Raw genomic sequence first — 13150 nt, 5'->3', positions numbered from 1 at the left:
TCCTTTTTTCTTGGTTTTTTTAAATATGGCTCTTTAATGGAAATATATGTTTTTCTCATTTTAGTATTTTTTTTAATATCTTCAAACTAAATCATTTGTTAGTCTACATAACACTAATGAAATTAAGTTTATTGTTCTATATTTACTACACTAAATCTCCTCCTGTTAGAATTTCTATAAGTACGTTTTATGAATCTCCTTGGTATTCTTTGCGTATTTAATTCATCAAAATTAGTTCTATATCTTTTTTTCTTCTTTTTAGTTTTACCTAGACATGATCCGAAGGGAGTAAACTAATGAATAAATAAAAAATGTAAGTCATATATATATATATTTATTTTACAATTATTTCATTTTTAATAAAATGCATTATAAGTTGAAACTTATAATATATTTATAATATAAAGAGGAATTTCTACGTTACTTTAAAATAAAGGAAAAAGATAAATATTATTCCCATCACCAAAGCAAATGCCATAGAAATACGGTAAAAAGTATTGTGCAATATATTAGATTCAGTATTTGTTCCAGGAAACGCTTCTCCATATGAACTCATAATTCCATGATTGAGTATTTTTCTGGGGTTCAATATTTGTGCTCTTCTTAAATCTCTTAATTCTAATGGTACAGTTCTTCCTGATATATTCTGCCTCTTTTTCCTAACTGAGCTTAACATTTCTTTGGGGGACCATTTTTCTCCTATCTTAAACTTGTAACCTATAGAATCTTCTCTTTTTATAAAAAAATCATCTTCAACCAATTCCTCCATATATTCACACAGTCCATATTTATCTCCCTCTGATGATTTAGACTTACAGGGTAGTCCTCCATCTGCAAAATTCCATCTAAATTCATTACCTGTGCTTCGATTCAATGACAATTTATCTTGTTCTTCTGGAATATTATAACCTCCTTTGTTTCTAATTTTTTCAGATAGAAGTTTTGCTGAATATGTACTAGATCTTGAACTATCAGCTCCCACAATAGAACTCATATGTGTCTCTTGATGGGAATTATTACCATTTGCAATTTCACTACTAGGGGGGTTGATGTATCCTCTAATTAATGTACACGAAGAATGGTTCTCTTTATCCTTAAAAGGACAATTAGTAAAATAAACTGAATTCAAAAATTCAGGATCAGATATCGTCGTATCAGATTCCTTAGCAATGGTCTCAGTTGTAATACTTTTTAGACCATTACAGTTGTTATGATTAGAATTTAATTCATCTAATATTTTACTCGGATCTAACTTTTCATCACAATTCAAAAAATAATTTGGACACACAGATATCCGAGAATTACAACAAGTCTTTTTTTTTATGTTATATAAATTAAGGATGGAAGTAAGGTATTCTTTATATTTACTATATTCGACATTATTACAAATATCTTTACTTTTTATGTTCTCGTAATTTGTGAAATATACATACAAATGTTTCTCTTTACTTTTTTCTTTCAATTCTTCTAATGTTATTTGATCTAATTTATAATTGCAAGTACGAATGTTATAATAATCATTTAAAGACTTTTGTAAATTATCAAATTTAGTAGGTAAATCATTTACATCTTTATTCTGCATACTATTAAGAATTTTCCATAGTTCTCGATATATCCAGAATTTATAATATGAACAATGGATATTGAAATCTTCTAAATTACGTACATTAGACAAAATACCTAAATTTCTTGCAACTTTTTTACAAAGTTTAATAGATTCATCTTTGTATTTGTCTTCTATAGAATTAAAGTTATTACAAAAATTTTTATACTCTCCATCATTGTCCTCCTCATCCAATTCAGTATATATCTTATATGAAGGTAAAACTTTTAAAATGTTTTCCTGAAAATAGAATAGATAATGTTAGTTATATAAAAACGTAAATATTTATAACGAATGTATTTTCACATTTTTATGTAAAAACTTGTATTAAGTTGAAGGTCAATAAATTAATATTTCCATAAATATGAAAATTTACATAATCTTCCTCTTCTTTTTCCATTTCCATAATTTCCTTTCAATTCTATAATAAGTTAACTATATGATATAATTAAAATTATTCTATATAAATATTTAAGCATAAATAATAACAATGTATTAAAAATCTTGTTCTCTGAATTTTATTTGTTAGTATTTATATATATTAATTTATATCTTAGTAAAACATATCACCCAATTTAATTTATCGTATGAATTGTAATTATAGGTATTTTATTACATTAATATTTATAATTAGAACCGGAATAACTTTAAAATTGAAACAATATAATAGTAAATATAATAAAAAACAAGAAATATATTAAAAAATAACCTTATATTATATGAATATATATAATAAATCATTATTACAGAATTTACTTAAAAAGTAAATTACAATTTTTATGTAGGAATTTTAATATTTTAATACTTAAATTTATTTTTTTTTAAACATTTTTGCACCATTAAATATTTTAATATGGGTTATTACTGATACCTAATAAAATTACAAAATTTCCTTCTTTTTGAAGTAATTCCTTCATTTTTACATTTAAAATCATTCGTTTCAAAAAATTATCTTTATATTATCGTAAGAAATATAATAAAACATACATATATTAGCAACATTAATAAAACGCATATCACAAAAATTAAAAGTAAATGAGAAAGGCTTAGTACAAAAAAAATTCTAATTAAACGTAACAAATAAATATATTTTAATATGATCAAAATTATCCGTTTTAATATACATATTTTAATTATAATTCCATGAATTTTTTAGGTAACTTTTATAACTCTAATAATAATTATTCACCTTTGTTAATTCCACTATAATTCATAAGTAAGCATTCTATTTTTTATACTATATCATAGTTCCCTCATAGAAAACTATTTTATCTATTTATATGTAAATGAAACAATAACATGAATTATTTTTTAAAAAAATATTTTAAGATGTTAATTTCTTCATAAATTAGAATAAAAGTATTTCTATTTATCTATTATAATGAAGATATCATTTCAAATATTACCCGAAAAAGAATTAATATAATTTAAATACATACACTAAATTTTGAAAATATAATTACAATATATTTTTAATATATACTAAAATAATATTGAAAAATAACATTATTTTACAAAATTTATATATGATCTTTAATATTTCTTGTATTTTTACACATTCGTAAGGATAAATTAAATAATATATATCTTATTATATTAATAAATTAAGAAAATATTAACGAATATTATCCTATGCTTTTGGATGCATTTGTTTTCTATAAAAAGTTTTAATAAAACAGATATATAAAATTTTGCAATATTGGATTAAGAGAATTATCATGATATAATAAAACTATTACAAATAAAAAAATTATTAAATCTCAAGTGTATATATATACGTGGAATTTATTTTTACATATTTTTTTATAACATAAAAGAAAATTGTTATTTAATTATTTTATTTTTTTTTTTTTTTTTTTTTCTGCTTATATTATTGATTAATATGGCTCCTTATTTTACCATATAAATATAATATTTTATTTTGATAGTAATAATAATTACTTATGAACAAGTTATAAATACGTATAAATTCATATATTCTTAATAAGACTTCAATGAAAAAATAAATAAATAATTATTACATAACTTTTCTAAGATTGAAAAAAAATATATATATATTTTTAAAAAGTTTTATATTATAATTTTCATTTATAATATATATATTTTATATTATATATTTATTTAAACATAAGTATAGCCAACTCTAATAATTATCGTGAATATTTTTGTTAATAGTCAGATAATACAAAATTAAATGATGATACTGTGATAAATATCACATAATACTATAAAATATTTTAATTATTTTGATTACCGTATATTTTCCTTGAATTATTTTTTAATTTTTTTTATTATTATGTAAGATTATTTATTTAAACTAACTGGAATATTAGAGCTTTGAATAATCTAAATTATATATTTAATAAGTTGTAATTATAGAGTTCATATAATAATTATAATATATATATTAATATTATAATCTTCATTTATTTTTATTTATTTCTTTAAATATGTTATATTCTTATAAATAATAATCACGAAATAATTTAATTAATATTTAAGCTCAAAATTTTTCACTTTAACTGGAAGATCTTGAGAAAAATTATAAGATTATTTCTTTTTTTTTTAAAGGGTTGCTGTGATATTCCTTATTTGCTTTTAAATAAATTTGTGTATGTTTATTAATAACATCAAATATTTCATATGCTATAGAATAAAATATTATATTAATAAGGAAATCTTTTTAGGAAAACTCCAAATTTTATATATTTGAGTAATTTTGATTTCTCTTCATCATATGTTATATATTGCTATTGATAATAATTTTTGTTGTAAAGTAATATATTAAAAGAAAAATAACTTCATTTTTAGTATATAAAGTATATGGATATTAGTTTAAGTATATATGGTGAGATACACTAGTAATGGTTATTGTTATAATGTATTTTTATATTACACTTAAAATTACAATTATATTTATATAATATTATTTATATGTCATATAATTGATTGTTATTCAAACATAATTTAAAAAAATATAAAAGACATATATATATATTTTAAATGTAATGAAATATTTTAATTGATACTAAATTATTTTTTAATAAAATTTTAATGTATACTTCATTTTTATGGATTATTAAAATTTAAATTAAATTCTTATAATATGAAATTAATATTCTTAATTTGAATTCAACGTCATAATGGTTAAGTTGTTATTACTATTCTTTCGTATGTAACAAATACTAAGTTCTATTATCACCTAAGTAGTTCAATACCAACATATCACAGGCATAAAGGAATGAACTCATACACAGTAGAAACGATTTAAAGAAATATACGTTTTTAATAAAAAAATATTTAAATGGTAAATAATGAAAAGAACGTGTTATTTTAATGCGAAAAAGTGTTTCATTTAAAATTTATGTTTATGAAATGAAGATGATTTATTTAAAGAATTTATTTGCCTCATTAGTCAGTTCCTTTCATATTTTTAAATATATTATAGGTTTGTATAACATTCATTCGCATATCTCTTGATATACTTGGAATAATCAAATGCTATATTTATGGTTAAATTTTCACAAGATAATTCAATAAAAGTATACAATTAATTATAATCATATTCATTTGATCATTTGCACATATATACAAATAAAATAATATTACAAGCTAAAGATATATGAGCCTTAAATAAATTTATTGTATTCACGTAGTTATTACAATTCTAAATCAAAAAATATTTTTTCTATCTTATTTTGTTATATATTGTACGATTTTGAGTTCTTCATTAGATGTATAACATATATTTTTACTCAATTTAATCAGAATAATAAAACATCTATATTATAATTATTAGCTTCATGGAAATAAAATAATCCACACAGATAAATTATATATAAACATAAAACATAAAATTGATTAATTTTTCATTTTCTAAAATATCCTTAATATATCTTATTTATCATTTCAGAACTATACAAAGAATATGTAGCCAATAATAGACATACATAAATATTTCATTAAATATTTATCCAAATACTAGTTACAATTAAAATATATTTATATATTATTATATCAAGTTTCTCATTCAGTGCATTATCAAACGAACAAAATTAAAAGCAACCTAAGGAAAACATCACAAGATAGTTATTATTTAGCTAATTTATTGAATATATATTATTGGAAAATATAAAAATTTAGTATATAAAAATTAATAAAAAAATAAATATTAAAAACAGTTGAATTCATAATAACACTAAGATAATTCTTGTAATTCGCATTAGCTAATATCTCTGTTTAGCAGATAGTAAAGTGCCCAACAATTATTATAATATGTTTATAAGGTAATACAACCAAAAGACATATTAAAAAAATTATAAAAACTAATATAAAAAAACAAAAAAGTAATATATATTATTAATAAAATAAATATTTTACTGTTTTAAATTCAAAATTTTTGTCAAAGCATATAAATTAAATTGTTCACTATATTTATTGCAATCATTATAAAAACACGAAATTAAGAACACATATCATATTAAGAAGTGATATATAAACTTTCCATTATTTAATCCCAAATAGATAATATTTAGAAAAAAATCCAACATATTATCTATTATAAATTTCTTAATTATTATCTAATAATTTAACTCATTAAAGATAAAAAAAAAAAAAAAAATTATATAGGTTATTTAAACATAAATTTTCATTATAATACATATTCATTAATTTGTTAAACATTCAGTAAAAACAAAAATTAGGTACAAAAGTAATACATAAGTTAACTTAAAAAATTCACTTGTTTAAAATAATTTGGAATCCACAATTATGTAAGCAGTTATAGGTAATCCATAAATAAGTAAGTATATCATTTCATTATATATTTATAATTTCACATAAACACTACATAAAAAAATAAGTCTGTTAATAAGACCTTTACAATTAGTACCTATTATAAATATTTCACATAAAACATATTTTATAGAATAAATATTAAGGTTCTTTTTCTATGAAAAAAAAAAAATATATATGTACCACTACAATAAATATCATTCATATCCATACTTATAATGCAAAAAAAGACCCATTTACTATTAACATAACAATAATAATATATTTTCTTAAATAACCTAAACATATAATAATTTTACAGGAAATACAGGTAAAAAACAGTAAGTAAAAAACTTTAGACAAGTAGAAAATAACACACCCCAATATAAATTATATGAATTATTCCATTCTATATTAATTTTAACGCATATATATATTTTACTCATAAAATATATTTTAATACACAAATGTGTGTATGTGTGTAGGTATGTAGCAATAATATTTAGCTATAATGAAACTATTCTTTAATATACAAATTGAAAAATGTTCAAAGGGTTAAAATTTTAAATTTAAAATATAACTAAGAAAATACTTGGTCACTATCTCCTCATATAAAAATCGATATATTTAGGTGTATTTATAAAATATACACTGTTATTGTTATGGTTGTTAAGTATATCACTAAATATATAACTCTATATGTTAATTTTATTTTTATAGGAATGAACATATTACTTCTTATTTAATCATTTTCTGAACTTCGCATTTTCATATTTTATAACTTTTTTATAGTAATAAACCATCCCTAATATAAATATGACAACAAATATAAGGAAAGGTATGCAATAAATCAATATGGGTGATATAAACATTATTTTTATTGAATTCCATCCATCCGCGCTTAATGATGTAGCCAAAACCCCTTCTAAATCAGTGCTAACAGCACCTCCTGTAGATGTCTTTGGGTATACTAAGTTTAATAAACCCAACAAACCACCCCCTCTAAATTTCTCCAATGAAAGATCTAATATGGGTAATATCAACACCAAGATAAATAACAAAAATAAAGCAATTAGTATTCTGCGTTTTTTATGTGCCATTTTTTTATATTCCTTATGTTCAATTGTCTTGATGTTTTTAAGGTAATTTTCATATTCTAGTTCTTTAAATATTTTTTTTTCAAAATCAAAATATTTTTTTGTTTTAGGTACACCAATATTATTTTTCTCAACATTTTTACCGTATTCCTCATTATATAACGAGCATCTACATGAATGTTTGTGTTTTCCATTTGTTCCTTTATTATTATTAGATATATATTTTTTCTTTTTCATTTTATTGTTTGGCATTTCTTCTTTTATATATGCAACACATGAATTCTTATCCTGATCATATTCTGTTAATAACCGATAATTTCTTGTAATTAATTTTCGATGAATATCGTATTTTTTATTCGAATTTTTATTAAAATGGCTCTGAAAAAAAGGAAAAATGTAAATATTTCTTATTCGAATGGGAAAATATTCTCATCCTAAAAAAAATACTAATAAAAATAAATATTTCAAATATAAATAATACAAATACCTTTAAATAATATTATCATACCATGTAATTGTAAAAGTGACACATCCAAGGCAAAAGCATAAAAGTTGAAATTTTAATAAATAAAAACATAATTTTTTGTTCCATCATGTAAGCTTCTAAAGTTGTAATTTATACAGAAATAATTATATTTATAATAATGTATTTTACGTTCAATGAAAAATCGTGCTGCATATATTTTTAAAATTTTTGTTTTCTAATTCTTCAAAGATATATAATAATATATGTATACCTACAATGCATTTCACAATAAGCACAAAAATAAAATTCCTTTAAAAATATATCATAAATTTTTAATATTTACGTTATGAATAAAAAAATCACTTTAAATAAATCACTATAATTTTAATTCATATATAATTATTCAAAACGTATAAATTATTTAATATACTCGAGTAATTACAATTTTCTTTTATAGAAAATTTTCAACGTAAAAAAAACATATATGATATAATAATGCTTCGAAAAACTTATTTAATTTACGGCGTAAAATGTATAGAATATAGATCTTTTGCAAGGTCTTATATATTATGATAACAATTTCTAATTTTATCGATGTTTTCCTATGATTAATTTTAATTTCTAAATTATTTCTCTTTGAAAAAACATTTTATCTATTTTATAAAATATTAATCATGATATCTATACAGCAATTGTAATAATTAATGAAATAGCCAATAACTTGTGCAACTTTTTTCCTTTTATGATATATAACACACCTTTTAGTTGTCATACGAACAAGTACATTAATTAGGTTATCTTTTACATTTTATTTATAAAGTTCAATTTATAACGTTCTATTAATTCAATGAAAAAATATATATATTTAAAAAGTAAATAAATACTTATTTTTTATTTTTACATCATGCTTTGTAATATTTAATTCCTTAATAAATTTAATTTATATCATTATTTCTAAATGGAAATTTTTTAAGATAACCACTTCAGTGTTTTCATTCTTTATCTACATGTATATATCTGAAGCAATTTTAATAAATTAGAAAAATAAAAAAAAGAATACATTAAAATTAATAGATGAATTCTTCTTATAATTACCATAATTTAAAAATATTCCAAATAATATATATTTAATTATGAGCTTAATATGCAGTTTATCATATGTAAATTATAAATAAGGAACTGTAACCGCATGATTTACCAAAATATATAATTAACCTTTATCCTGAGAATTCGAGTTAATGTAGTAGATTTTGCTTCACCTCTTTCAAACATATATGATTAAAAAAATAATTTTACATAAGCAGATCAAACAGTAAGTACAAATAAATAAATATTCTTCGTTTTAATAATACTTATAACAACAAAAATTATCTATTCAATTATATCTGCTATATAAGCGATGTAGATTAGATAATGACAATAGTAAAATTATTGTATTCAAAAAATATTACTGTAAAAATCCTAAATAAAATTTTACGTTATTTTTCTTTTAAAGAAATAATAATGTTTCATCGAATTAAAATATTAAGAACAAAGAAAAAAAATGAAACTTAAAATACCATTTTAAAGTTCAAAAAAAAAAAAAAAATATATATCAATACAATAATATAATCATTTTCTTTCATTATGTAAAAAACATGGCACGTAAATTCATAATTTAAAAATAATAAGTAGTTTTCTTAAAAACCTGAAAAATTAATAACTATATATTAGAAAATTAAAAAAAATATAAAGCACAATTATTTATATTTAAAATGTAAATTCACAAATGAATTCATTAATATAACATTAACTGTGCTGTTAAATATTAATATTAACCTTCAAATATATATTTTTCAATGAAATTTTTATATATACAAAAATATATATATTGAGCAATAATATTTAACTAAATAAAGGAATATATTAAAATACATATTAAAACAATTTCAAACATTCAATTCACAAAAAAAATGAAAACATGTATTTTTAATATTTACTTATAAATATGGCTACTCATATATATGGTCATAAATACAATCTAAATAATATTTCTTATATTTAATAAGTAATTAAAGATATTACAGGTAGTACATAATATTAAAGTTTACTTTACAGAATTAAACTTTTTCTTTACCATTCGTTGAACGCTTCCAAGGACTTAATTTTTTTGTATTTTATAACATTTTTATAATAAAAATAAATTCCTAGTATAAGCATAATACCCATTATTAAGATAGGTACACAATACATTAGAATACTAGATACTTTTAATGGTATAGTTGAACTATTTGAACAAAAAGAGCTCAATAAAGAGGACGTCGCGCCATCAGTGCCATCTAAAGCAGTAATCGAACCAGAGGATGAGCTATAGCCTAATACCTTACATAATAACGTCAATAAATAAAATGAATTGCTAGAAGTACTTAATGATAAATCTAATATAGGTATCATTAATACTAACAAGAATAAAAATAAAAGGAAAAAAAGCCGTAATGCGTACTTTTTACGCTTTAATTTTTTGTAATCCTTATCATTAATTAACATCATTTTTTTAAAAAAGGCTTTATCATTAAGTCCATTCAGTACTTTTTTTTCGTAATATGAATATGATTTATGTAACATGGTAAATTTATTTTTCATAAGTTTCTTTATCAATTTTTCTTTATATAATAAGCTTTTATATAATTTTTCTTTTTTTTCTTTTTCCCATTTTTCATTATCAGTGGTAAGTAATTTTTCGCTCTTTCTTTTTGTAATATATGGTATATTTAATTCTAAATCTCCAACATATGGATAAATATCTTCTATATAAATTCCTAATAATCGATAAACTCGTGTATCTAATTTTCCATCAAAACCATACTTTGTTCTCAAAAATTTGATAAACCTACCCTAAAAAAAAAAAAATATAAATTTTTCTTATATAAATAGTTAAATATTCTCATTCTAAAAAAAAATAATTGATAAATATAAACAATAAAAATATGGCTAATACAAATGCCTTCAAAGTATATTATCATACCTTGTCATAGTAAAAATGACATATACAATATAAAAACATAAACATATAAATTTTGATAAAAAATATAAACTTGTTATTTTGTTCCATTTTATAGATATCCTATATTGTAATATATACAATAAAGAAAAAATTAACATCCAGTTATACACATCCAGCAATAAAAAAAATACCTTTTTTATTTTTATTAATATTTTTTCCTAAAAAAAATAAGATAAATATCATATTTTACTTCATAGTCCAAAAAAAAAATATTTGAAAAAGGATGCTACAGAAATTTTTTAATTAGTATTATTTATAAAAAATTAACTTTACGTAAAATGACACAATTTAAATTCATTCATACATATTAACAAGATATAATTAAATTATATATTAGAATAATTAAACAAATTTTTTATTTGGAAAATTTGAATAAATTTACAATATATAACATATAAAATATAGATATATGCTATTATTCTAGGTATTTCTAGAATAATTGCTACATTTAAGTTATCCTACTAATTATATCAATTTTATAAATATTATATTTAAGAAAATATAGCTATTATTGATGACAAATATTAGTTATTACAACAATGAAACAAAATTATTAATAAATTAAAAATATATATATTTCGTGAAATTTTTCATATTTTACTAATTATAACACATGCTTTTTATTATGGTCTAAAATATATTTAAAAATTCAAATATATTATATATTATCAAATTTATAAAAATATATTTTTTTCAAAGAAAAATGACTTTTTTTTTATGGTTGTACAATAATATTTTGAATATTATTTTTAACTAAGATTAATTTATATTGTTATTCGTAAATGACATGTTTTAAAATTCTAAAATTATTATTCTTTTTAATTGTACATATATATTTAGAAAAAATGTATTTAAAAAGGAGATTAAATCATGTATAAAATGCGTAAAGTTATAATAATCCTGGTTCAGTAATGCTTTTTTTTTATCTCTCTCAAGAAAAAAAATAAATATAATTTTTGTTCCCATTTTATTTTTCCATAGATATTCAAATAATTCTTATAGGACAATATTAAGCCAACAATTAAGTTATTACATTAATATTATAATTAATGCAGGTACCACATAATTTATACTCCATATATTTTATTACTCAAAATTAATAATCTATTACATATTTTATTAATAAAAATTTAGATTATACTAGTTTATCTGAAAATTCTTATGAGTATTAGGAAACATAAACTAAAATTCATATATACTCATACATTTACTTTTTACGGAAATGAATATAATTACGCAAAATATTATAAATTTTAACTTTATGAAAAAAAAAAAAAAGGTATTAATATATTAAAATTTTTTTTAACAAGGTAATGAACTTTTTTAATTAACTTTATCCATATATTTACCTTAGTTTTTCTATTTCGTACTATGTTTTTCCAAAAAATTGGAAACGCGTATGGTGTTTCATGTGATAAGTAACACATTTTAAAATATTCGAATTTTATAATAATAAAAAAAAACTTAATCTTAATTTTTTAGCTCAATTTTAATTTACAGTATAGCATTTTTAAGAAAATTAAAATCATATGCAAAACTCGTATATAAATTTAATTAAAAAGCACATACATTATTCATACATAATTAATTCCCTTCCTCAAAATACTGCTTAATACTTTAATTAAAATATATTGAGGTATATAGCATTAGTTATTGTATAATTAAATTTGTGTTAACATGCATATATAACTTATATTTGTTTACATAACATTATACTATTAAAAAAGATTGTTACTAGTATTCAATAAAATTCTTAAGCATTAATCTAAACATCTTATATTTTTCTATATATTTAATATTCTAATATGGTGCTTTGAACAAATATATCTAGCAAAAATGCCAAGTACCACAAAAACATAAACGATTATCTATATATATATTCATGTTATTGAAAAAGTATAATTACATAAAAATTTGTTTACATATTGTATAATGTTTAATTAAATTTCATTATAAATATATTAATAAATTTTATATATTACTTGTTATTTAAGAAAGAATAAAATGAGTGAACATTCTATGATACGCTCAAATGTCACATTAATATTCGTTCATATAAGTTTTCGCATAATATAGTCAAAAATAAAAGAGTATAACTACTATTAAGAATTTTCATTTATTATAAATATCTAAGTAATACCTAAAAAACAAATTTTTATCTAAAAATT

General features: G+C 19.6%; 3 protein-coding genes across 3 annotated transcripts; all 3 read right to left on the bottom strand.

Moving 5' to 3' along the window:
- Positions 1–128: 128 nt before the first annotated feature.
- On the bottom strand, positions 129–2003 carry MKS88_003453 (PIR protein; the record flags this gene model as incomplete). The annotated part of the gene is made up of 3 exons (XM_067216544.1): positions 129–293; positions 464–1843; positions 1980–2003. The coding sequence occupies 3 exons, from the start codon at positions 2001–2003 to the stop codon at positions 129–131; spliced, it is 1569 nt and encodes a 522-aa protein (XP_067073181.1).
- Positions 2004–7122: 5119 nt separating this feature from the next.
- On the bottom strand, positions 7123–8065 carry MKS88_003452 (fam-l protein; the record flags this gene model as incomplete). Its single annotated transcript, XM_067216543.1, has 2 exons — positions 7123–7851; positions 7982–8065. 2 exons carry the CDS (start codon positions 8063–8065, stop codon positions 7123–7125), a joined length of 813 nt encoding a protein of 270 aa, XP_067073180.1.
- A 1986-nt stretch (positions 8066–10051) lies between these two features.
- Positions 10052–11030, bottom strand: MKS88_003451 (uncharacterized protein; the record flags this gene model as incomplete). Its single annotated transcript, XM_067216542.1, has 2 exons — positions 10052–10813; positions 10944–11030. The coding sequence occupies 2 exons, from the start codon at positions 11028–11030 to the stop codon at positions 10052–10054; spliced, it is 849 nt and encodes a 282-aa protein (XP_067073179.1).
- Between the last annotated feature and the right edge of the window lie 2120 nt (positions 11031–13150).

This window comes from Plasmodium brasilianum, chromosome 10, assembly GCF_023973825.1.
Source record: "Plasmodium brasilianum strain Bolivian I chromosome 10, whole genome shotgun sequence".
NCBI classification, from domain to species: domain Eukaryota; phylum Apicomplexa; class Aconoidasida; order Haemosporida; family Plasmodiidae; genus Plasmodium; species Plasmodium brasilianum.
Note: the sequence above shows the minus strand (reverse complement) of the source record. Positions and strands in the feature narration are given on the sequence as shown.